Below are 22,406 nucleotides of genomic sequence, written 5' to 3' on the forward strand. Positions count from 1 at the left end.
CGCGCGGCTGAGGGGGACTGGAGTCCCAGAGCCCTCTCTGCTAGCGGTCCGCTTCTGGGGCCGGAAGCGGCGAGTCCCAGTTTTGCTCCTCAGAGGAGCGGCTGGGCTATCCCCGGCTCCCCCGCCTCTGGAATAGCTGAGGGTTATGCGGAGCTACCGGCTTCATCAGGGCCGCCAAACCGGCTCAGACAGCAGGGCGAGCGACTACACTTCCCAGCAGGCGTCAGGCAGCAATGGGTTGAAACAATGGCGGGGGGCGGGGGGGAAGGGGAGGAGGAGGAAGGGTGAGCCGACCGGTGAGAGAGGGCCGGGAAAACGCTCATCGCTTCCAAGAGGATGCGAAGAACAGAATTATCCCTCCGTGAAGGAAAGGCGTCCTCGTTCCGTGAAACCGAAGCTTTAGAGGCTGGTCCAAACTTTAGACGGTGCCGAGCGTTGTTCCTGAATCGTCGCTGCTCTGCCTACCCACTGCAGAACTTGTTAAGTTTCCATCCAAAGCCAGTAAGTTTGATGGGAAGAGCCCTGAAGTGAAAAATCAAGACTTCGGAGTTTCTCTTTATAACATCACTTGCCCGTTTTTTTTTTTTCTTTCTTCCTTCCCCCTCGTTACTTTTCATGGTTTAAAACCCCCCACGGACTTCTCCTTGCCTGCAGTAAGCAAATCCTAAATGTATAGTCTATCAAATACTTCTCCAGGTTTCTGATCAGTAGTGCTTCCCACAGGGGCACGGCTAGAGGGAGCAGAGGAAGCCGCTATTTCTGGCACTGGAAACTGCAAATCTCAGTTTGCTCCTCGGCTTAAGCGAAGCACCTGATCCAAAAGTAGACCCCCCCCCCCCCCGCCCCGACCCTTTAAAAAAAAAAGCGCGCTCACTTCACTTCCTCATAGAATTAGTTTTCCTTCTCAAACTTGATGCTCCAGTAGAATCTAATTACTTGCGTTTCTGAGGTAAGCCATACCATTTCACACCTCTTGCCTTTGAGCATGCCTTTTCCTAGACTAACCTTCACCACCGTGTGACTCAGAGCTAGATACTAGAGTTGCAGTGGTGGTAGGTCATTCCCTGGTCTCACAGAGCTCACAGTTAAGAATGCCAACTAAAAGTTATTGCTCACTGTCCGGTTTTAGAATGATGAGGCCACTAGCTACTGCAGTCATGGACCGTCCACACACCCTGAAAAGAGTTCAGGACACAGATCAGGAATGAGGCACTCTGTGCTCTGGGGAAAATTGACGAAACAGACCTTCAGATATTTTCTGGGGAAGATTTTATGAGCCCAATTTCTTGCATCTTCTCATGTCTAGAAAAGTAGAGACATCTGCTCTTTGTGGCTAGGGAACAACCTTCTGCAAAAATGTGTGCTTGACTGCACGTACCCCCTTCCCCCACCACTTCCACCCGCCACCAATCATATATATACTCACCTCCCCTACTTCTTCAGAGTAGTTTCTCAGAGCTATCTGAGAGGCTGTCTCCTGGGCTATAATCTTCATTAGGCCCCCAAATAAAACTTAACTCACAACTGTCACATTGTGCATTATTTTTCAACCGACAAGATGACAAATTTTAAAAGGAAACAGATCATGACATGTAGGTAATAAGTGCCATATGGGCCAAAGCATTGTTCTAGGTAGAGATACACAGACAGTAGTTAACTGCTTGCAGTGCCCTTCTTTATGAAACAAGGAAATTGTATATGATTGTGGTTCACATAAAATTACTCATGCAAGCACCTAGCCTCCTGGGAGGTCTACAATATGCCTGCCTCTCCCAGCCTCATTAAAATGCCTGGTTACAGGCAGGTTTCAGGTTACAGAGAACTAACATAATTATACTCCATTTATGCCATCACATTTAATTCCCCCAACAGACTCTAAAGTGGGTATAAATACCATTTTACAGATTGGAAATAAAGGCACAGTGCTATTAAAAAAATAACACTGGTGTTAGGAAACAGTACCAGTATTTGAAACTCAAATCTGGTACTGGGAACCACTCCAGCTCTGTAAAGTGATATGGGATGGCAAGGACTAACGAGTTACTTCTCTGAATCTACCTGCAGACCAACCAATCACGTCCATGATTTCCCATAAATTAACAGTTGCTGGGCAAAGTCTCCTCCAGCACAGTAAGAGTGGCCTAGAAAAGTTAGAAGTTCTGCCATTCTCATCCAGGGTTTAGGTCTCTTGCAGGGGACAGACCTGGGCATGAAGGGAAAGTTCAGTTCCATTTAGCTGGTCAGTCGTGTCCAACATGCAAACATCTCGTCCTCTGTTGTTCCCTTCTCCTCCTGCCCTAATTCTTTCCCAGCGTCAGGGTCTTTTCCAGTGAGTCAGCTCTTTCCATCAGGTGGCCAAAGTATTGGAGCTTCAGCTTCAGCATCAGTCCTTACAATGAATATTTAGGATTGATTTCCTTTAGGATTGACTGGTTTGATCTCCTTTCTGTCCAAGGGACTCTCAAGAGTCTTTTCCAATGCCACAATTTGAAGGCATCAAGTCTTTGGCACTCAGCCTTCTTTATGGTCCAACTGTCACATCCATACATGACTACTGGAAAAACCATAGCTTTGACTAGACAGACTTTTGTCGGCAAAGTAATGTCTTTGCTTTTTAATATGTTGTCTAGGTTGGTCATAGCTTATCTTCTAAGGAGAAGAAATTTCATGGCTGCAGCCACCATCTGCACTGATTTCGGAGGCCAAGAAAATAAAGTCTCTCACTGTTTCCATTGTTTCCCCATCTATTTGCCATGAAGTGATGGGACCAAATGCCATGATCGTGGTATTTTGAATGTTGAGTTTTAAGCCAGCTTTTTCACTCTCTTTCACTTTCATCAAGAGAGAGGCTCTTTAGTTCCTTTTCACTTGTGCTTCATCCAGTCCAGCATTTCACATGATGTACACTGCATATAAGTTAAACAAGCAGGGTGACAACATATAGCCTTGAAGTACTCTTTTCCCAGTTTGGAACCAGTCTGTTGTTCCACGTCCAGTTCTAACTGTTGCTTCTTGACCTGCATACAGATTTCTCAAGAGGTAGGTAAGGTGGTCTGGTATTCCTATTTCTTTAGGAATTTTCCACAGTTTGTTGTGATCCACACAGTCAAAGGCTTTGGTGTAGTCAATCAAGCAGAAGTAGATGTTTTTTGGAACGCTCTTGCTTTTTTGATGATCCAGAGGATGTTGGCAGTTTGATCTTTGGTACCTCTGCCTTTTCTAAATCCAGCTTGAACATCTGGAAGTTCTCGGTTCACATAGAAGCCTGTTGAAGCCTGGCTTGGAGAATTTTGAGCATTACTTTGCTAGGGTGTGAGATGAGTGCAATTGTGCGGCAGTTTGAACACTGTTTGGCATTGCCTTTCTTTGGGATTGGAATGAAAACTGACCTTTTCCAGTCCTGTGACCACTGCTGAGTTTTCCAAATTTGCTGGCATATTGAGTGCAGCACTTTAACAGCATCATCTTTTAGGATTTGAAGGGAAAAGAAATGGGGAAATAAAAGGGAGAGATATCAGAGAAGGAAAGCCCTGGCTAAATATGAAAATCACCGAAGGTCAGTGCTGGAACAGGAAGCAACGCCCATGCTCTTCATTTAAAATACAAAGAAACTGAGACCCAAGGGAGGAAATGTTTCATCCAGAGTTACCTAGAAACTTAGTAACTGAGAAAGGTCTCAAACTTTGCTGTTCAGTGTGGTAGCCTCTAGCCAGATGTGGCTATGGAGCCCTTGAAATGTGGCTAGTCTGAACTGAGATATGCTGTGTGAAATATGCATGAGGTGGGGGTGATTTTGAAGATTGCATGTGGATAGGAAAAACACTAAAATATCTCCATTTTTATATTGATTACTCTATATGTAGAGTATATCATGGGAAATGCCAGACTGGATGAAACACAAGCAGGAATCAAGACTGCTGGGAGAAATATCAATAACCTCAGATAAGAAGATGACACCACCCTTATGGCAGAAAGTGAAAAGGAACTAAAGAGCCTCTGTTGATGAAAGTGAAAGAGGAGAGTGGAAAAGCTGGCTTAAAACTCAACATTCAAAAAACTAAGATCATGGTATTCGGTCCCATCACTTCATGGCAAATAGATGGGGAAACAATGGAAACAGTGAGAGACTTTATTTTCTTGGGCTTCAAAACCACTGCAGATGGTGACTGCAGCCATGAAATTTCTTCTCTTTGGAAGAAAAGCTATGACCAACAGACAGCATATTAAAAAGCAAAGACATTATTTTGCCAACAAAGGTCCATCTAGTCAAAGCTATGGTTTTTCCAGTAGTCATGTATGGATGTGACAGTTGGACCATAAAGAAGGCTGAGTGCCAAAGACTTGATGCCTTCAAATTGTGGCATTGGAAAAGACTCTTGAGAGTCCCTTGGACAGAAAGGAGATCAAACCAGTCAATCCTAAAGGAAATCAATCCTAAATATTCATTGTAAGGACTGATGCTGAAGCTGAAGCTCCAATACTTTGGCCACCTGATGGAAAGAGCTGACACATTGGAAAAGACCCTGATGCTGAGAACTATTGAAGGCGGGAGGAAAAGGGGACGAGAAGACGAGATGGTTGGATGGCATCACCGACTCAATGGACATGAGTTTGAGTGGGCTCCAGATGGTAAAGGATAGGGAAGCGTGGCGTGCTACAGTCCATGGGGTCTCAAAGAGTTGGATAGGACCGAGCAACTGAACAACAATGTGTTCAAATGTTAATATTTGGGATATATTTAATATAAAATATTAAAATTAATTTCACCTGTTTCTTTGCTTTTTTTTAAAAGAAATGTGGCCACATGAAAAGATGTTTAACATCACTAATTATTAGAGAAATGATACAATGAGGTATCACTTCACACCTGTCAGAATAGCCATCATCAAAAAAATCTACAAATAATTAAACTCTGGAGGGGGTGTGGAAAAAAGGGAACCCTCCTACAATGTTGGTAGGAATGTAAACCATTGCAGCTCCTATGAAGAACAGTAAGGAGGTTCCTTAAAAAACTAAAAATACAGTTGTCATATGATCCAGCAATCCCACTCCTAATAGAAATGGCAACCTACTCCAGTAGTCTTAACCTGGGAAAGTCCATGGACAGAGGAGCCTAGTGGGCTACAGTCCAAGGGGCCACAAAGAGTTGGATAGGACTAAGCAACTAAACAGAACATAGCCCCAGAATATTTACAATTTACATTTATGGCTCATATTATATTTCTAATGGACAATGCTGGTCTGGAACCTAAAAGCCATTTACCACCTTCCATGCGCCAGTTGTTGAGGGGAGATCAAATTGCAGTCATTCTGACAGACCAAAACACAGTAAAGGGGAAATGTGGGGCTGTGTTCCATCCCAGGGGCCTCCTAGAATGGGTTCCTGACTCTACCAGCCCCAATGTTCTCTTTTAATAAGGAACTTTTCAAATAACACCTCTTTTCCTCTTTTGAAATAAAGTTCATTTGTGACAACCTAACTACACACATAAATTTCAAAAAATTACAGTATAATGATAACAGAAGAAAGTAAAGGAAATCCTTTACAAGAAAAGTTACTTCGGTATGCTGGAAAACATCATTAGTCATTCACTTGTTACAAAATGGTAACAAGTACATTCCCGGACAAAACTGAAGTACAGGCTTCCTCCCATTTACATGATAGTTACATTCTTTGAAAATTCAGGGCACATTACAACCCTGCAAAATTACTTGTTACATATAAAACACAGGCTCAAAAAGTAGATTATTTTAACCATTTTTTCCCCTCTAAAATGAATGTTCGTAGGGCATTTGAAAGTTGTGTAGAAGAACAATTCTAGTGCAATACAATCTTGCAATGGACATGTAGCATTCTCCCCTCAATTCTTTGACAAAACTGCCTTCCTGCATTTCCAAACTGCCCCCTAGGAATGTGCCATCCTGGGTGGGAACCCACCATAGTTGCTTGAAGGCCCACCTGCCTTCCAGCCTCTTTTAACCTGTTGTCCCCTCACTCAGCAGCCTTAGCTGCTTTTCTCTGGGCCAGTCTTCCTCTTTCCGCCCGGGTAACGTACTGAATTTTGGATCGCAGCATTCCCAAATCCTCAGTCTAATTCTTCCTGCCACATTTCTCCACTGAAGTCTTTACTTTTCCGCAATGGTACTTCGGACAGTTTGTAATTTCGACCTAAACTTAAATGTTTATTTTTTGTCAATATGTGTCTAATACCCGTCTCCAACTGAGGGCAGGGACCATGCCCACCTCATCGACCATGGGTCTGGAACTTAGTAGGCAAACAACAAACATTTCTGAAATAACTAGAGTAGGTGATGGGGTTCGGGAACCCCGCTAGAAGCAGTAGCCCAAGGAGGTAGAAAAGCGCTCATCGAAGGGGAGAAGAGTTTTTTTCCTAGGGTAGAAGGGAGTGGAGGTTGAAGATCTGGGTCACCTTCAGATTCAGGCTGGGTCCACTCGAATTAGGGGCTGCGGAACGCGCGCCGGCTCCGGGCGGAGGAGGGCCGAGGGCGGGCGGGACGAGCACGTCACCCATCCCGGCCCGCAGGCGGCGCCGAGGGAGGGAGGGACGACCATAGAGAGGGCGGCGGCGGAGCGAGCGGCCGGATGCGGTCACCATAGAGACGGGGACTGACAGCAAGCGGAAGAGGAAGGAGTGGGCCGGGCTGTGAGGTGGCAGCGGCTGCGGCGGCGGAGCCGGCGCTTCGGAGAAACCCTGGGGTCTGTTCTCCCCTTCGCGTCCTTCCCCACAACCCTGCAAGGGGGCGTCGCTCCAGAGGAGCGACCCCAGCTCCGGTCCTAGCTCCACGTCCTCGCCCCCCGGAGCTCCCCGGGACCGGCCATACCCCGGCCGGCGGCAGCCCCTTATATCGGCCTGCCGTCGCCCCCTGCCCGGCCGCAGGGGCCTCCCCTCGGCTGGCCCCCGGCGTGTCCCCTCGGTGTCCGCCGCCCGGTCGAGCCTGAGAGCGGGGTCTTTGCCTTTCTCTCCCCCCGTCGGCCGAACGGAGCCTCCCTGCCCCCCTTCCTCTGACAGCCCGTGACGCAGACAGTTCTTATTTCTGCTGCGAGACGAACGGCCCAAGCTCCCTCTGGGCCTCCTTTCTTAGGCCTGGAGCTGGTCTGTGTCGGCTGAGAGGGAGCCGTGGGGCGGGGAGTTGCCGGGTTTGACAACCGAGCATCTGTCCGCCCGCGCCAGCTGCGTGTCTTCACGCTTTGCTGCTGGTGCCTGGGGCCTTGGGGAAAAACAGCCACCGAATCGCTCTTGACAACAGCCGGAGTGGCTTGTCACCGGCCCCCTGTCTCTTCTCGGAGGATGGTGGGCGGCCTCGGGCTCTCAGCACCGGGGATTCAGAGAAGAATGCCCTGCCCGGCAGCTCCATCAGCCTTTGTGCTCCTCTGAGGCTCCCCTCCGTGCTGAGTCACCACATCCCTCCACCTCATTAGGTGGGGCATAACGTCTGTGAGCCGTGCCAGTGGCCCCTGACTGCTCCTGACTGCCGGGAGGAGGAGTTCCTCTGGCCCGAGTGTTTCCTTAACACGGGTGAAGAGAGTAGGAAGGCCTGGGCTCCATTTCTGTGACTGCCCGGGGGTTGGCAGCCCCTTCAGTAAGTGAGTGAGATGTATGCCCCTCCCAGACGCTCTTTGGGAAAGGCCTGTGGAGTCAGGTTCCTCTAGCTGGACGCTGGTGTTTTGATGGCCAATGTGCTTTTCCCTAACACCAACTTTATCAGTTGCCGCCATCTCTCTGCTTAGATCCTGTCACCAGATGTATGTAGTCCTTCTTTGGGGGTTAGGTTTGGCAGGACTGAGTCTTGCTTCTTCCTCTTCTGGACTAGAGGACCCACCGTTAGTGGGTGAAATTGATTCTGATATTTATTACCGTTTGGACTGAGGGTTAGAACCAGCGCCTTGACAACAGAAGACAAGGCAGGAGTTTCTCGGGGATCCTGGGCCCAGAAGCAAACACAACCTTGTTCTCTCGTTGACCTCACCGGCCCCAGGCTCCCTTGTTGAAAGAGCCCGTTGGTCACTGATTGATCCCTGAGGCTGTGCCCTCCGGGGCACACACATGGCAGGGCCCACCGCCATGCGGCTAAGCTCAGTGTTGGCCCTGCTGCGACCCGCCCTGCCCCTCATCCTAGGGCTGTCTCTGGGATGCAGCCTGAGCCTCTTGCGGGTGTCCTGGATCCAGGGGGAGGGGGACGATCCCTGTGTAGAGGCCGTGGGGGAAGCCGGAGGGCCACAGAGTCTAGACTCAAGAACTCAGCTTGATCAAAGTGACGAAGACTTCAAACCCCGGATTGTTCCCTATTACAGGGATCCCAACAAACCCTACAAGAAGGTGCTCAGGTGAGAGTTAACATGCGCGTGTGTGCATCGTCCCCACACCCCACTTCAGGGTTGCTCCAAGTCCTTGCCTCCACGTCCTATCCATGGTCACTGGTAATTGTTGTTAGCCTCCCTGGAGCAGTTCTCTGCCTTATTTTCCATCATGGTTCCAGTTTTTTTTCCTCCTCAGACCTGAGAAAGCCTCACCTATTGGTGTTAAGTTAGTGGTTGGATGTTCTTCAGCAGGGCAGGAGTTGCATCTAATCCATCCTGGGTCCACCTCTCCCCGAGATCAGTTCCAGTGTCAGCTACTCAGTGGACGCTCTCTCCAGTAGCTCATTAGTATTGAGGAGGAGGTCTTCCCCTTCTCTTGTCTGAACTCCGACTCGCTAATTCCTGGGGGGAGGTATACGCTGGACACACTGGGTTCTTAAAGATTAGGGAGTTGACTCTGGCACGCTGGTCTCCTCTCAGGACTCGGTACATCCAGACGGAGCTGGGCTCTCGAGAGCGGTTGCTGGTGGCTGTCCTGACCTCCCGGGCCACGCTGTCCACTCTGGCTGTGGCTGTGAACCGCACGGTGGCCCACCACTTCCCCCGGTTGCTCTACTTCACTGGGCAGCGAGGGGCCAGGACCCCGGCAGGGATGCAGGTGGTGTCTCACGGGGACGAACGGCCAGCCTGGCTCATGTCCGAGACCCTGCGCCATCTTCACACGCACTTCGGGGCCGACTACGACTGGTTCTTCATCATGCAGGATGACACGTACGTGCAGGCCCCCCGCCTGGCGGCCCTGGCCGGCCACCTCAGCATCAACCAGGACCTGTACCTGGGCCGGGCGGAGGAGTTCATCGGCGCCGGCGAGCAGGCCCGGTACTGCCATGGGGGCTTTGGCTACCTGTTGTCACGGAGCCTCCTGCTTCGGCTGCGGCCACATCTGGATGGCTGCCGCGGAGACATTCTCAGTGCCCGTCCTGACGAGTGGCTCGGCCGCTGCCTCATTGACTCTCTGGGCATTGGCTGTGTCTCTCAACACCAGGTGACAGCCCTTTCAAGTTGGTCCCCGTCCCCGACAAATTAGCAGGGACCCAGCGGCTGGTCTCGAGGCAGGGGGCTGCTGTCCCTTTCCCAGCAGTTCCTGGGGTGGTCGTTGTGCCCTCCCCAGCCCTAGTCACCCCTCTCGCTCTCCCTTGCCCCCCTCTGGCAGTCTTAGATTCCCCAGGCCCATCAAAAGTGGCGTCTTATCAGGGACCCTCTGAGCAAGCCTGAAAGATGTCCCTTCCTCACCAGTCTCCTCCTGTCTGGCCCCTCGCGCTCTGCCCTCCCCCCAACATTTGCGCGGTCTCCAGTGACCTGGGAGTGCCCTAGAGGGGACCGTTCTCCTGGAGGAGGAGGGTGGCCCGGGAGCCTCCCTGTCGGTTGGAGAAGAGGGGACAATCCCAGAGGGGCCCTCCTCTTCCCCGACCGGAGTCCTGGCAGTCTCTGCTGGCTCTCGGCTTTCATTCTTTTGAGAAACATCAGGATTCTTTAGGGGCGAGGTCATCCTAGTTGCCTAGCGAGCACTCTTTTTCCCAAATCCGGTGTGAGAGTAAGGCGAAGGTTAAGGGGACCCCAGAATGAGCTCCTATGCCCTCCCTGCCTCGGCGGCAGTAGCAGTCAGAGGCGTGAGCGCCAAGGGCAGTTGAGGGTAGTCGGGCCAGGCAGCTCCTCCCTGTGTGGCACTGATTGGTCTCATGGTCCTCCAGGGGCAGCAGTATCGCTCGTTTGAACTGGCCAAAAATAGGGACCCCGAGACGGAGAGGAGCTCAGCTTTCCTGAGTGCCTTCGCAGTGCACCCTGTCTCCGAGGGAACCCTCATGTACCGGCTTCACAAGCGCTTCAGTGCTCTGGAGCTGGAGCGGGCCTACAGCGAAATAGAACAGCTGCAGGTGAGCCGGGGGCCCGGGGTTGCAAGTCAGAGGGCACTTCAGACATCCGGGCTCATGGATGAGCAAGAGGGGAGGCTGGGCGAGGCAGGAGGAGGCTGACTGTACTGACCGAACCTCAGTGAGAAGCACCCTAGGGAGAAGGGGCTCCGGGAGCCCTGGGTGAAAGCTCCCAGCACGATGTGGGTGCACTTGAGAGGATCTGCAGGAGACCTCTGAGGAGCGGGCTTGGCACCAGAAGGGCTTCTCTCCTCTCCAGTAGGGCCTCCCCACCGAGGGGGCCGAGACCCCGCAGTCCCGGACTTCTAGCACTGTCCTTAAAACGCCCAAGGGCAGAAGGTAAAAGAATCCTCTGGTTGATGGCAGGGGGTTGTCCAAGGTGGGATCCAGGTGAAAACAAAGGTCTCCTGTGAAGAGAGAGTCCTGTGAGTGAGGAAGAGAAAGGCCGCGGAGCCCCAGACGTCAGGGTCCTCTACCCTCCACGGCAGCACTCCGCCCACCCCGTCCTCCTCCGCACGGCAGCTGTGTGCGGATGGCGGGTCTGTGTGCCCCTTACAGACAGGCTGTCAAGTACAGGCCGTTCAGCGTCAGGCCTCACTGAGTGTGGATGGAGTCAGGACGGACCTCAGGACCCAGGACGCTGGAGCGGGCTGGGGTCCCAATTCCCTCTCCAGGCACTAACGGGGCATCCCTCCTGCCCTAGGCTCAGATCCGGAACCTGACCGCGCTGACCCCTGAGGGGGAGGCGGGGCTGAGCTGGCCCCTCGGGCTCCCGGCCCCCTTCACGCCGCACTCTCGTTTTGAGGTGCTGGGCTGGGACTACTTCACAGAACAGCACACCTTCTCCTGCGCAGACGGGGCCCCCAAGTGCCCCCTTCAAGGGGCGAGCAGGGCAGACGTGGGCGACGCTGTGGAGACGGCCCTGGAGCAGCTGAACCGGCGCTACCAGCCCCGCCTGCGCTTCCAGAAGCAGCGGCTGCTCAACGGTTACCGGCGCTTCGACCCGGCGCGGGGCATGGAGTACACGCTGGACCTGCTGCTGGAGGCCGTGACGCAGCGCGGGCACCGGCGGGCACTGGCGCGCAGGGTCAGCCTGCTGCGGCCGCTGAGCCGCGTGGAGATCCTCCCCATGCCCTACGTCACCGAGGCCACGCGCGTGCAGCTCGTGCTGCCGCTGCCGGCCGCCGAGGCCGCCGTGGCCCCCGCGTTCCTGGAGGCCTTTGCAGCCGGGGTCCTGGAGCCCCGAGAGCACGCCTTACTCACCCTGTTGCTGGTCTACGGGCCGCGGGAAGGGGGCAGAGGGGCCCCAGACCCGTTCCTCGGGGTGAAGGCAGCAGCGGCTGAGCTGGAGCGAAGGTACCCAGGGACGAGGCTGGCCTGGCTCGCTGTGCGAGCGGAGGCGCCTTCTCAGGTGCGGCTCATGGACGTGGTCTCCAAGAAGCACCCCGTGGACACGCTCTTCTTCCTCACCACTGTGTGGACCAGGCCGGGGCCCGAGGTCCTCAACCGCTGCCGCATGAACGCCATCTCCGGCTGGCAGGCCTTCTTCCCAGTCCACTTCCAGGAGTTCAACCCCGCCCTGGCACCACAGAGACCGCCCCCGGGGGCTGGCCCCGATCCCCCGTCCCCTCCGGGTGCCGACCCCGCCCGGGGGGCTGCCGGAGGAGGCAGGTTTGACCGGCAGGCTTCAGCAGAGGGCTGCTTCTACAACGCGGACTACCTCGCGGCCCGAGCCCGGCTGGCTGCCGAACTGGCAGGCCAGGAAGAGGAGGAAGCCCTGGAGGGGCTGGAGGTGATGGATGTTTTCCTCCGGTTCTCAGGGCTCCACCTTTTCCGGGCCGTGGAGCCAGGGCTGGTGCAAAAGTTCTCCCTGCGGGACTGCAGCCCTCGGCTCAGCGAGGAACTCTACCACCGCTGCCGCCTCAGCAACCTGGAGGGGCTGGGGGGCCGCGCGCAGCTGGCCATGGCCCTGTTCGAGCAGGAGCAGGCCAACAGCACCTAGCCTGCCCGGGGCCCGCACCTCCACAGCGCCCCTGCCGGCCCCGCCCAGGAAGGCAGGCAAGATGCACGGACAGATGGGAGAGCTCGCCGCTGTTGTTTTTTTTTTTTTAATAAGAAAAATGTTATTAAAAGTGTCTTCTGCCAAACTGTTTTTAGGTCTAGGAAAAATGGGAGTGAGGAGACTCTGAGGGAGGGGGTGGGGAGCTTCCCAGAGGGACCCACTGCCCTCTCCTCCCCCACCCTCCCCCTCCTGCCCCAGTTGCCAATGACCACACGGCTGTTATCAGGTAAATAACCTTTAATCCGGCCCCTGCCTCGCCCACAAGGCGTCGGGGGTGATGGCCAGGCCCGAGGGGATGCGCTGGGGCAGGGCCGGGTGGCCCCCAGCAGCTCGCGTCCCCAGCGTGCCTAGGTGTTGCGTACGACCAGCGACTGCTCCAGCTCCTGCCTGCGCTGCTGGATCTGTAGAGAAATGAGCAGGTGCAGATGACGAGTTGCTGGTGAGTGACAGGATGGGCCCCACCCACCTGGAGGAGCATCTGGAAGCAGGGACAGCTCCACGTGATGAGGGGGAGGGTGGGGGGTTTCTCTGGGGGTGACCGGGGAGCTGGAGGTGCCAGGGCGGGGGTCCCACACCTTGCAATAGAAGTAGCGGCTGACGGCCTCCTGGGACCAAGGCTGGTGGTAGAATTCAGCCCGGCGCTCCTCCTCGGGGTTGCCTGCCACGTCTGTCATCACCTGGGAGGGGGCAGCGGTGTCAGCCCCAAGCCTGGACACCCCTGCACGACATTCACTGTCTCCCCGCATGCTTGTCTCCTACTCAGCGCTCCCCGGGAGGCCCCCTTCACCTTGAGGTCCCGGCTCTGGGAGCGGAGGAGGTCCTGGATGTAGCCCTTGGGGTCTCTGGAGAAGCTCAGCATGAAGTCCCTCTGGATCTTGAGCTGATTAATGGACTCAATTGTCTCGTGGATCTGCAGGTAGAAAGACACGTGCTCTCACCCGGCCAGGCTGCGGTGGGAGAAGCGGGGGGCCCGTCGCTGTCCCCTGGAAGGGCAGTCCGCGGGAAGGGGGCGTGGGCAGGGCCACCTCCCCTTCCTCTCCCACGTCCTCGTCCTGCTGTGTCTGCACGTGCGTCACTGTGGGGTCACCGTCCCGTTGCAGCACCGCGCTCCGGCCCCACCTTACTGTCCAGAGCGCTGATCTCCTGCTGGTTGGCCGTGGACAGCAGGAAGCTGCTCATCTGTCCCTTCAGGGGCTCCTCCACCTCCACGTCAATGTCGTAGCATGCCGTCTTCTTCTGGTCCGACGGGTCCACGCTGCCAGGGAAGGCCAGCCCTTGGCGTCCGTGCTGCCCCGACGGAGGCCAAGGGCCTCCCAGGCCTGATGCGGGCGGGCGGGGGATGGGCAGAGGGAGGGATGGGGGGGCAGGACCACCACAGTGACTCCCAGCTTTGAGGAGCAGTGGGGGGGCCTCACCTGATGACGTGGTTGATGACAATTGGGTCAGGGGGCAGCAGAAGGGCTGTGAGGCGCTGTGGAATCTCAGAAAACTTCAGCCGGGGACAGTCAAAAATCTGCAGTAGGAGAGAAGAGGGTCCCTCCTCTGCACTTGAAAGAGCCTTCATTCTGAAAAGACCCCCCGAGCAGCCAGCTCTCTTGGGGCCGCGGCCAGGAGGCGGGGGCCGGCCCTGGGCCCGAGGCCTGCTTCCACCACTAATGGCGCAACCCCGAGCCGCTCAACTTCACACCTCAGCCTCGGTCTCTCCATCTCTGGGAGCCAAAGGCAGGGGCACCGATCTCAGGGGGCTTATTAGAATTAAATGCATCAGTTACACACGAAGTGCCTGAAGCAGTGCCTGGCACACGGTGAGTGCTCAATAAACATCGACTGTTGTTTTCACCGCTCAAGTCTACCTGTGGTATTTATTTTAAAGTTATTATTAATTAATAATCTCTAGTTTGGTAGAATCGTTTTCACAGCAGTTTGATTCTCCTAACTGCCCAGCGGGTAAGAAGGGACAGGCGTGGTAAAGGTAAGGAACAAGGCTCCAGACAGCTAAGTGACGGACCTGGTGCCTGAACCCAGGGCTAGAATCTGGGGGCCCTAACTCCAGGTGCCAAGAACATGTTCCCTAGAGCCGCTGGCTTTCTGGGGTTCCCGATCTAATGGGTTGCAGCACAGCGCGATGTCGTGGCAGGGCAGGGATGGGAAGCCCGGTCTCCGACTCCAAGATCATTCCCAACGGAGTCAGGGAGGGAGGGTGGTGTTGCTGAGCAGAGGCCCTTCCCCTTCCCGTGGCCCCAGACTCGGGGGAGAGGGTACCTGCTGGAAATACTTGTCGCCGTTGATGTACTCCTTGTCGTGGGAGTCCTGCAGCCGGTTGGTCTTCACGTACTGCCACAGGGCCTGGACGATGGCCGAGCGGCTCTGCGTGTGCAAGCCCAGCAGCCGGGCTAGGCGGGGGTCCAGTTTGAACTGGGGAGGCTGGGCCAAGGAGGCGGTGAGAAAGTGAGACAGAGAGCGGGAGGGGCTCGGGACTTGGGGGCTGTGGGGCCTGAGCTCCTTGGAAACAAACTTCTGGAGTAGGCAGGGTGGAGGGGAGAACGGGGCCTCCCCGGCGCACAGCTTGCAGGCCAGGCCCACCCCGGCTGGGAGAAGGGTACGGGAGGCGGGATGCTGGGGGTGTGTGCGGTGTCTGGGTGTGGGGGCACGCACCTGGTAGTCCAGCATGAGGAGCAGCGTGCAGCGTACACTCAGGTCCCCCGGCCTCTTCACCTGGAACCCGTCCGTCTCCTGAGTGGTGGGTGTCCGGTGCCACTGTCCAGGGTAAGAGCTGAGTCACCCTACAGGCCCATCCGACCTGGTTGGGGCCTTGAAGCTCTGGGTGCAGGACTCAGGCTGGGGGAGGGGGTCCCAGATCCCAGTCTGCGCTGCTAACAGGACTGCATTCTAGGTCCAGGACCGTGGTCTGTGGCCAGTTCAAGGGCAGGAGGGGTCGGGGTCTTACCTCCACGAGGTGGTTGTCAGGGCCATAAAGGTCTTTGTCCAGCTCAATGACCAAGCTCTTGAAGAAGGAAGAGAACTTCCGCTTCTGCTTGCTGGGCTGTGGGAGAGGCACGGACCGTGGGCGCGGAACAGGGCCCACGGGGGCAGAGTGAGTTGGGAGCGGGTGGGGGCTGGCCGGGTAGGGCCGCACAGTCAGAAGCAGGCCTGGGCATGTCTCTCTGGACCACCCTCCTGCAGCCAGGGCTGACTTCCCCAGCCCTTGGTGCACACGTCCAGTACCGGCCTCAGCTCAGCCCCATACCCACCCCAGGACACCTGGAGAGACCTGGGCCAGGACGTACGTCATCCAGGAGCTTCCCCTCCACCCGCAGCTCCCAGGAGGCAATGCTGCCGTCAGAATCCTCGGCATCGGGCTTCGCAGGGTTAAAAGTATTGGAGATATAAAGACGCAGCTTGCGCTTTTGCTGTAGAGATAGAGAGTGTCATACAGGGCCAGCCCCCGGGGGGCCAGCCCAGGCTTCTCCCATTCAGGGACTAGGACTTGGCACCCTCGCCCTGCCCCCAAGCCAAGGCACCTTCATGGGCCGCTTCAAAGCCTCCTGGATGTCCACCCGCTTCCTCATGATGGTCTGATCCAGTTTCCTCTCAAATGCCAGGAGGTCCATGTAAGCCTGGGACTCTGGGACCAGCTCCCGGATCTGGAAGCAGGGAGGAAGTGAGGCAGGGAACCAGGGGCTCAGCCAGTCTTGCAGGTTGGAATGTGCAGGTGTCATGTGGCCCCAGGAGTGTGGGAGTGTGGTGGGCGGGGAGCTGGTCACACTCAGGGCAGGGAATTTGGACAGTGTGGACGGATCTCAATCCAGTCATGAGGGATGAAAACTGCTCCCACGAGGGAGACCCACGCGTTTCATCACTAGGGGAGGCCAGAGCAACCATGCAGGCCAGCAAGTGCTTAGGTCTTCACCTGCTCATCCTGTGCTTTCCCCCGTCACACAGCCTCTGGGTTCCCTGGGGCGTCTGTGAAGTGGTCAGGGGCCCCCAGGGTCCCTGAGACAGGAGATGTCGTGGCTTGGCCCTATGGTGACACCTCAACCAGATATGCTCTGCTCCAGCTGGGGTCTCAGCCGTCCTCTGGACCCAGCTGGGCCTGGGTCCTCCTATGCTGCTGGGCCTTCAGGCCAGCGCTGTTCCCTTCACTCCTCTGCCAGCCTGCGGTCCCCAAGCTCTCAGCCCCTCTTTGTCCCCTGCCTTTACGTGTCTACAGACCACTGGAATTCAATCTACGGCACCCCCCCACAGACCCAGGATCCTACCCTCTCTGGCTCTGCTTCTCCCCTCTGCCCCACCCCTTCTCCTTCTGGCCCCCCAGGAGCCTCATTTCTTAATTAGCTTTTTAAACAAAAAAGTGAAAGTGACTGTGAGGTTGAAGCGCTGCTCCTGAAGGGGGGAGGGGAGGAGGCCCAGGGTGGTGGTGGTGGGGAGGAGGGGAGAGGAGGGCGGAGCAGCAAAGGGTGGGGGGTGGGGTGGGCTGGGGGCTGCTGTGAAAGGCACTCACCCTTTGAGGGAGGATTTTGTCAGCCATCTTCCTCCTCTTGGCACTGTACATTTTTTAAAGAAAAAACCAGGTTACCATGGCGACAGATCTGGGAGTAACGAGGCCACCTGCTAAATTATCCCGACATCTCAGCCCGCCTGGCTGGGGTTCCCACAGCCCGCTCATCTGCCTGCCTGAGGGGCTACACTGGCCGTGTGTGCCTCTGTCCTCTCATGGGGAGCAGAGGTGACTCCGTCCTTTCTCTAGCCTGGGAGCCCCTTTTCTGCCCCGCCATATCCCCAGGGCCAGAGAAATTAGACTTAGAAGGGGCTCGGAGCAGGGGCACTGCAGAAATGTTTGGGGAAAGCTGGGCAGCTGGGAGGACAGAGTGGGGGGATGCACAGAGTGGGGACTTTTTTTTTTCTCCTCTGAGAAGGGGCGCACAGTCCAAGGTGGCTGAGCTGGTGGGGAGGGGAGCTGACCCCCATGCCCCCTCCCAGGAGCAGGAAGTGATGGTGTGAAGCTGGGGAGGGCCAGCACCCCTAACACCCTGGGCTAGGAAGGGGACCCTGATGGGCAGAGGGTGCTCATGCCCTTGGACCACCTGCCAGCAGGGCCCAGGGGCACGCCCACAGGTATCCAGAGAGAGCGGTATGGATGTTCCCCTCTGGGGTGTGGCTGGTGGGCTGGATCTGGGGTAGCAGCTGGGACTTGGACTCTGCTGGATCCACTAGCCGCTTCTGACTCCCAGGAGCAACCCCAGAAAACCCTTGGCGAGTAGAAATTAGAACCCAGCCTAGGGGGTGGCTGCATACTGCCCCCGTGTGGTGGTCTCAACCACTGCCCCCGTCCCTGGCCAAAAATCTGTTCAAGGCTAGACAAGCAGGTTTCACTAAAGGTCTGGTTTGTTTTGAAGAAACTGTCTCTCTGAAACTCTCCAGTTGTACAAGATAAAGCAGGGACTCTACAAAAGAATGACTCACTTTGCAAAGAATTCCTCATGGGCTTCCTATAAATGGTGAATTTTCCTTGACATGTAAAAAAACATTTAATAATGAGGTAAAATTCATATTGCACCTTTTATAGGACTCCATCTGGTGTGCAAAAGGAAGCATGTGTGTTTGGCTAAACAGTGAAACCCAGAGGGGTATCTCCCTTGCCAGGCACCAGCAGGGGCTTTTAGGGGTGCCACCGGCTGGCTCAGACAAGGAAACAGGCTGGCCCTTGGTGGCCTGGGGGCAGACCGGGTCCAGAAGACAGACCATGGCAACTCCTCAACATTTGAGTGCCTAAGAATCACCAGAGAGCGCCAGGGGGCAGAGACTGCCCACCCACGGGGCAAATCCCAGGCTCTCCCGCCACTGGCTAGGGATTCAGATTAAGAAGATCCGGAGTGGGGCTTTCGAGGAGTCAAGCCAGAGGGGCTTCTGAGGAAGGCGCACTGGACAACCGCGCTAGGAAACAGTCTAAAGCTCGGCCCTGAGCCCTGGTGCCACAGCCCCGCCTCCATCCCCCGAGAACCAGAGGACTGGGGTGCAGAGAGGGACAGAGCAGGTGACAAGAAGGGCGCGACGGTCACCGCCTGTCTCCACGGTGTGGGCACACAAAGGAACCGGTCCAGTGCCCCCTCAGCCCACCTCCTGGGAAGGCATCACACCCGGGACGCCTGCTCCCTGCTGACCCCTCTCCGCCCGGGCTTCTCACCCCGTCCCTGCGGGTCCCGCGTCCGCCCCCTCCTCGCTGGACACCCCCCACCCCCACCCCCGCTTACCTGCGGCTCCGCGCGGGGGCGGTGGGCACCGGCTGGCCCTGGCTCTGGGCCTGGCTCTGGCCGGGCGGGGGCGCTGCTCGCTTGCGGGCGGGCTCCATGCCCGCGGGGGCCAGGCCGGGTCGCACGGCGGGGCTGCCCATGTACGGGGAGCCCGGGGGGCCCATGGGCGCCCCCTGGTGGGGCATCCGGGCTCCAGACGGCATCCCGGGGCGCTGGGGAGGGGGGTGGGGGGTCGTGAAGCAGACACAGGCGCCCGGCGGTCAGAACCAAGGCTCCAGGCGCGCGGGGCTGCGTCTCTCCGCCAACCCCGAGCCCCCCGGCCCGTGACCCTGCTGCCGACGGCGCGATGCCGAAGGGGCTGGGAGGGGTGGGGAGGGGCGGGGGCGCCGGAACCGCGCGACTTTGGCGGAGGGGGCGGGGGGGGGGGGCGCTTTGCGTCTCGCTGCAGGAAGCTAACTGAAGCCAGGCAACTAACTGCACAGGGCATCGCCAGCCTCGGATTTGCGGAAGGTGCCGCGAAGATGAATATTAATGGCGCTTTTCAACCTTTTCAAAGGATGCTCCTATCCACAGGCTCCTCTGCAAGACGGACTGAGGGGGCCTTCTATCCCCACTTGACGGATGAGGCAACCGCGGCTCAAGGAGAAAGGCAACCTAGCCAAGGTCGTGCAAGGCCCTTTCCTGAGGGGCTCGGGGTTTGTGCTCTCTCTGCTGCTTTCGTTTAGCTCAGGGCTGGGCTCTTTTGCTCCGGACTTCTGCCTCCCGCCTTCCCGTTTGCCTGCTTCCCAGTCCATTTCCAGGGCGGTCCAGCCTTCCCATCTCAACCCACTTTCCTCTCTGGGCCCCTGCTTTTGACCCCTCGGCGCCAGTCCCCGCCCCCTCCCTCTGATTCCCAGCCTCTACCGTCAGGGGCTTGGCTGATTTAGCCCACCCGCATAATTTACTCTCAAGGTGAAGGCTTGGAGGTGGGGCTAGAAGTGAGGTCAGACCTCACCAGGATTCTCCCATGATGGGGCGTGGGGGGCGGGGGGCGGGGGATGAGGCTCAACTGGTGATGGGTGGTCCAGAGGGCTTGGGTAGGTCAAAAGTATGGACATTTTCTCTTATATCCATCTCTCCCTTCCTGTCTGCCTGAATCACCAGAGATGGCCCCATCCTACAGACCACAACTACTCCCCACCCTACCCCAGTGAGATCAGAAGTCTGGGTTCCCAGGGGGTCACGGGGAGGGAGGTGAGGCAGGTGTGTTCCCTCGCCACTACCCAGGTGCTCAGCCGGGATATAGAGGACAACCCAGTGCATCGAGTGAAGTGTTCCACAGACTCGTAAAACCTCACTTATCCTCCATTCCAGAAGAGGGGCTAGGGAGGACCCAAGGGGCCGTCAAGCGGAGGGTGGCCAGGATGTGGACTGGGACCAGGAGAGCAGGAGGGAGACCAGGGAGCCATGGTTGCAGACCCTGTGCCCCTGTTATACCATCTGAGCACCACCCACTCCACCCCAGGGGTGCAGCTGCTCCCCAGAGCAGGGGGGGGCGCCCTGCCCCTGAGCCTGGTGAATCTCCTCTCACTGTCCCCCCCTCCCCTGGTCCCTCCTGCCCTGCGCTGTGTCTAACCCTAACCCCCAGCCAGCCAGCTGTCTCTGCCCGTCGCCGCCTCAGCAGTGAGACTTGCCTGTCCATGTGTCTGCCTCCCCCGCCCCACCTGACCCTGTCACTCACACCTCCAGGGTGGTGGCCCAGGATGGAGCCCAGGCCTCCGCCAGCACAGACAGGGCACTGGGAGTAGGGCTCAGGCCACCCAAGAACTGAAGCACTGAGTTGACTTAAAAAAAAATCCATGTGTATAGCCTCTCTCACTCCTAAATGGGCCTTTTTAAAAGAACACCCCACGCAGCAAGATCAGGACTGGTCACGAGGCTGACCAACATGGGGACCCCTTGGAAGTTAGCCCCGAGACCCCCGGGCCTGGAGGACAGGCTGTTTTGGGAAAGCCCCTTTCCTCATCAGCTACTCTCCCATTTAATGAGGCTGGTGGTACTCACTGATCTGCTAAGGAGGCCCCAAGAGGGAGGCCTCTGGAGCCCCTAGAAGGCTGTGCTGGCCACCAGAGATGGATGACCTGCCCGAAGGGCCAACATTTTAGGGGCTTTGGTCTCTCTTCCTGAGAATGTGCCTTCCTTGGGGTCACAACCAAATTTGGCCATAATAAACCTGACTGCTTCCTTTATGCCCAGCTTCAGCACCAGTGGCCGTCCCAAGTCCTGGAGCCTCTGCCTCTCCTATGCCACAGCCTTTCCAACCCGTCCCCACCCCCTCAGCCCCCCTGGGCTCGCTCAGGCTCCGCGAGGGCCTTCTAAACCTGCCCCTTTGGTCTCCAGGCCTCGCGTCCCTGACTCCAGCTCTTCTTTCACACCTTTGAGGCGTTAAGGACATCAGCTTCTGGTGGTGGAGGCTGCCAAGGGATCCTCAGACCCCTTAACCTGGGGTCTGCCCCTAGAGAGGGCCTCTCTCTGGCCCTGACTGGCAGAGGCCAGGGGCAGAGCCCCAGAGCCCTCCGGCTGGGGATGCAAAGGTGATTCAGCCCCAGAGCTTCCCGCTCACAGGGCCGCCAGGGTCACCTGCTCCTTCCTCCGGAGACACTGTCCCAACGGATGAACAAGCAGCCTAGCGCAGCGATGCCAAGTCCCCCCACCCCCCACTCCCAGGACAGGGGTAGCACCTGGGCCCCACCAGGAAAAGAAGGGAAGACAACCCATCGGGTTGTCCCCCCAGGGGACCCACCCACTCACCCACTTTGGGGGAGACCGTCCACAAGTTCCACCCCCAAGCCCCGGACAGGAACCCATGCAAATGCCTGCCTTCCCCGCCCCGGGGCACCCATCCCCGGCCAAGCCGCCTGACGACGTGTTCGGGCGCCCCCGGGGCGCGCCGGCACGGGGCTGGGGCCGGGCCCGCTGGGCCGCGGCGCTCCCGCTAGAGGGGTGGGGTGGGGTGTGGGGGGAGCGGGAGCCCCCTCCCGGCCCCTCCCGACCTTCCCTCCATTCAGCCCGAGCCAGCTCGCTCGCCCTCCCCCGCTAACTTTTCCCCCACTCACCACCCCATGGACCAGAAACTCAAAAAGTTTGCTTTTCGTGGCTTTGCGCGCCCCTCCGGCAACTTCGTCCGCGGCCATCGGGGTGGGCTCAGCGGCGCCTCTCACTCTCTCTCTCTCTCTCTCTTGCTCTTTCTTTCCCTTTTCTGCCTTTTTTTTTTTTCCTCCAACTCTCCCCTCTGAGTCCTGCTGGGCTCTCTCACACTTCTACTCGAGCGGAGTGGGGAGGGGGCCCCTTCAGGGCTGCCCTGACGGCCCACGGCCCACGCCGCCGCCGCCGCCGCCGCCCGCCCGCCGCCGCGGCTGCCGCATTCCTGCACTGATAAGACAGAAATAGTCCGGCGGCCCGGGGTCCGCCTGTTGACTCGGCGGGGACGGAGAAGCCTGCCTTTCCCAAGCCTCGCCGGGCCCAGACAGCGCAGATAAGCGGCGAGGCTCGCCGTCCAGCGCGGCTCCGGGCCGCTGGGCAGCGGCGCCGCCTGCCCGAGGCCGCCCGAGGGCCGCGGGGAGGCGACGGCGGCGGCGGCGGCGGCGCGGGGAGGGGACGCAAGGGGAGGCGGCCGGGGGGCTCGCCGGCCACCCGGCTTCTCTCGCCGCAAATAGTTTCTCGCTTAGGGAATTCGCCGGCAGGGAACAGGCCGGGAACAGGCCGTTCCAACTTTGCCCCCAAGTGGCTCCTGCCGCATTTCTGAGGCCCTTTTCCCCAGAGACCTGGCAGGCCAAGTAGGGAAACATTTCGCTGGGAAGGAA

At 57.3% G+C, this 22,406-nt stretch overlaps 3 protein-coding genes across 4 annotated transcripts in view; 1 reads left to right on the plus strand and 2 right to left on the minus strand.

Moving 5' to 3' along the window:
* Nucleotides 1-310: 310 nt before the first annotated feature.
* Nucleotides 311-7,377, minus strand: LOC122673939. Its single transcript, XM_043871822.1, has 3 exons — nt 7,287-7,377; nt 6,432-7,099; nt 311-522 (listed from the first exon to the last, which is right to left on the minus strand). The coding sequence occupies exons 1-3, from the start codon at nt 7,375-7,377 to the stop codon at nt 481-483; spliced, it is 801 nt and encodes a 266-aa protein (XP_043727757.1). The 3' UTR covers nt 311-480.
* CHPF2 (chondroitin polymerizing factor 2) lies at nt 7,096-12,398 on the plus strand. Its single transcript, XM_043873400.1, has 4 exons — nt 7,096-8,347; nt 8,801-9,365; nt 10,072-10,254; nt 10,955-12,398. Exons 1-4 carry the CDS (start codon nt 8,067-8,069, stop codon nt 12,251-12,253), a joined length of 2,328 nt encoding a protein of 775 aa, XP_043729335.1. The 5' UTR covers nt 7,096-8,066; the 3' UTR covers nt 12,254-12,398.
* A 137-nt stretch (nt 12,399-12,535) lies between these two features.
* Nucleotides 12,536-22,406, minus strand: part of SMARCD3 (SWI/SNF related, matrix associated, actin dependent regulator of chromatin, subfamily d, member 3) — a 33,528-nt gene continuing 23,657 nt past the window's right edge. Inside the window, exons 1-13 of one of the 2 annotated variants that reach the window (XM_043873403.1) lie at nt 21,660-22,159; nt 18,565-18,776; nt 16,815-16,857; nt 15,835-15,957; nt 15,601-15,723; nt 15,261-15,356; nt 14,969-15,070; nt 14,576-14,737; nt 13,729-13,826; nt 13,433-13,568; nt 13,101-13,223; nt 12,889-12,990; nt 12,536-12,714 (exon numbers count right to left, since the gene is read on the minus strand). In XM_043873403.1, coding sequence (XP_043729338.1) covers nt 12,661-12,714; nt 12,889-12,990; nt 13,101-13,223; nt 13,433-13,568; nt 13,729-13,826; nt 14,576-14,737; nt 14,969-15,070; nt 15,261-15,356; nt 15,601-15,723; nt 15,835-15,957; nt 16,815-16,857; nt 18,565-18,776; nt 21,660-21,737 — 1,452 coding nt within the window. In that variant the 5' untranslated portion in view covers nt 21,738-22,159 and the 3' untranslated portion in view covers nt 12,536-12,660. Of the gene's footprint in view, nt 12,715-12,888; nt 12,991-13,100; nt 13,224-13,432; nt 13,569-13,728; nt 13,827-14,575; nt 14,738-14,968; nt 15,071-15,260; nt 15,357-15,600; nt 15,724-15,834; nt 15,958-16,814; nt 16,858-18,564; nt 18,777-21,659; nt 22,160-22,406 lie in introns of those variants that run through there. The other variant, XM_043873404.1, reaches the window with a different exon arrangement.

This window comes from Cervus elaphus, chromosome 18 (assembly GCF_910594005.1).
Source record: "Cervus elaphus chromosome 18, mCerEla1.1, whole genome shotgun sequence".
NCBI classification, from domain to species: Eukaryota; Metazoa; Chordata; class Mammalia; order Artiodactyla; family Cervidae; genus Cervus; species Cervus elaphus.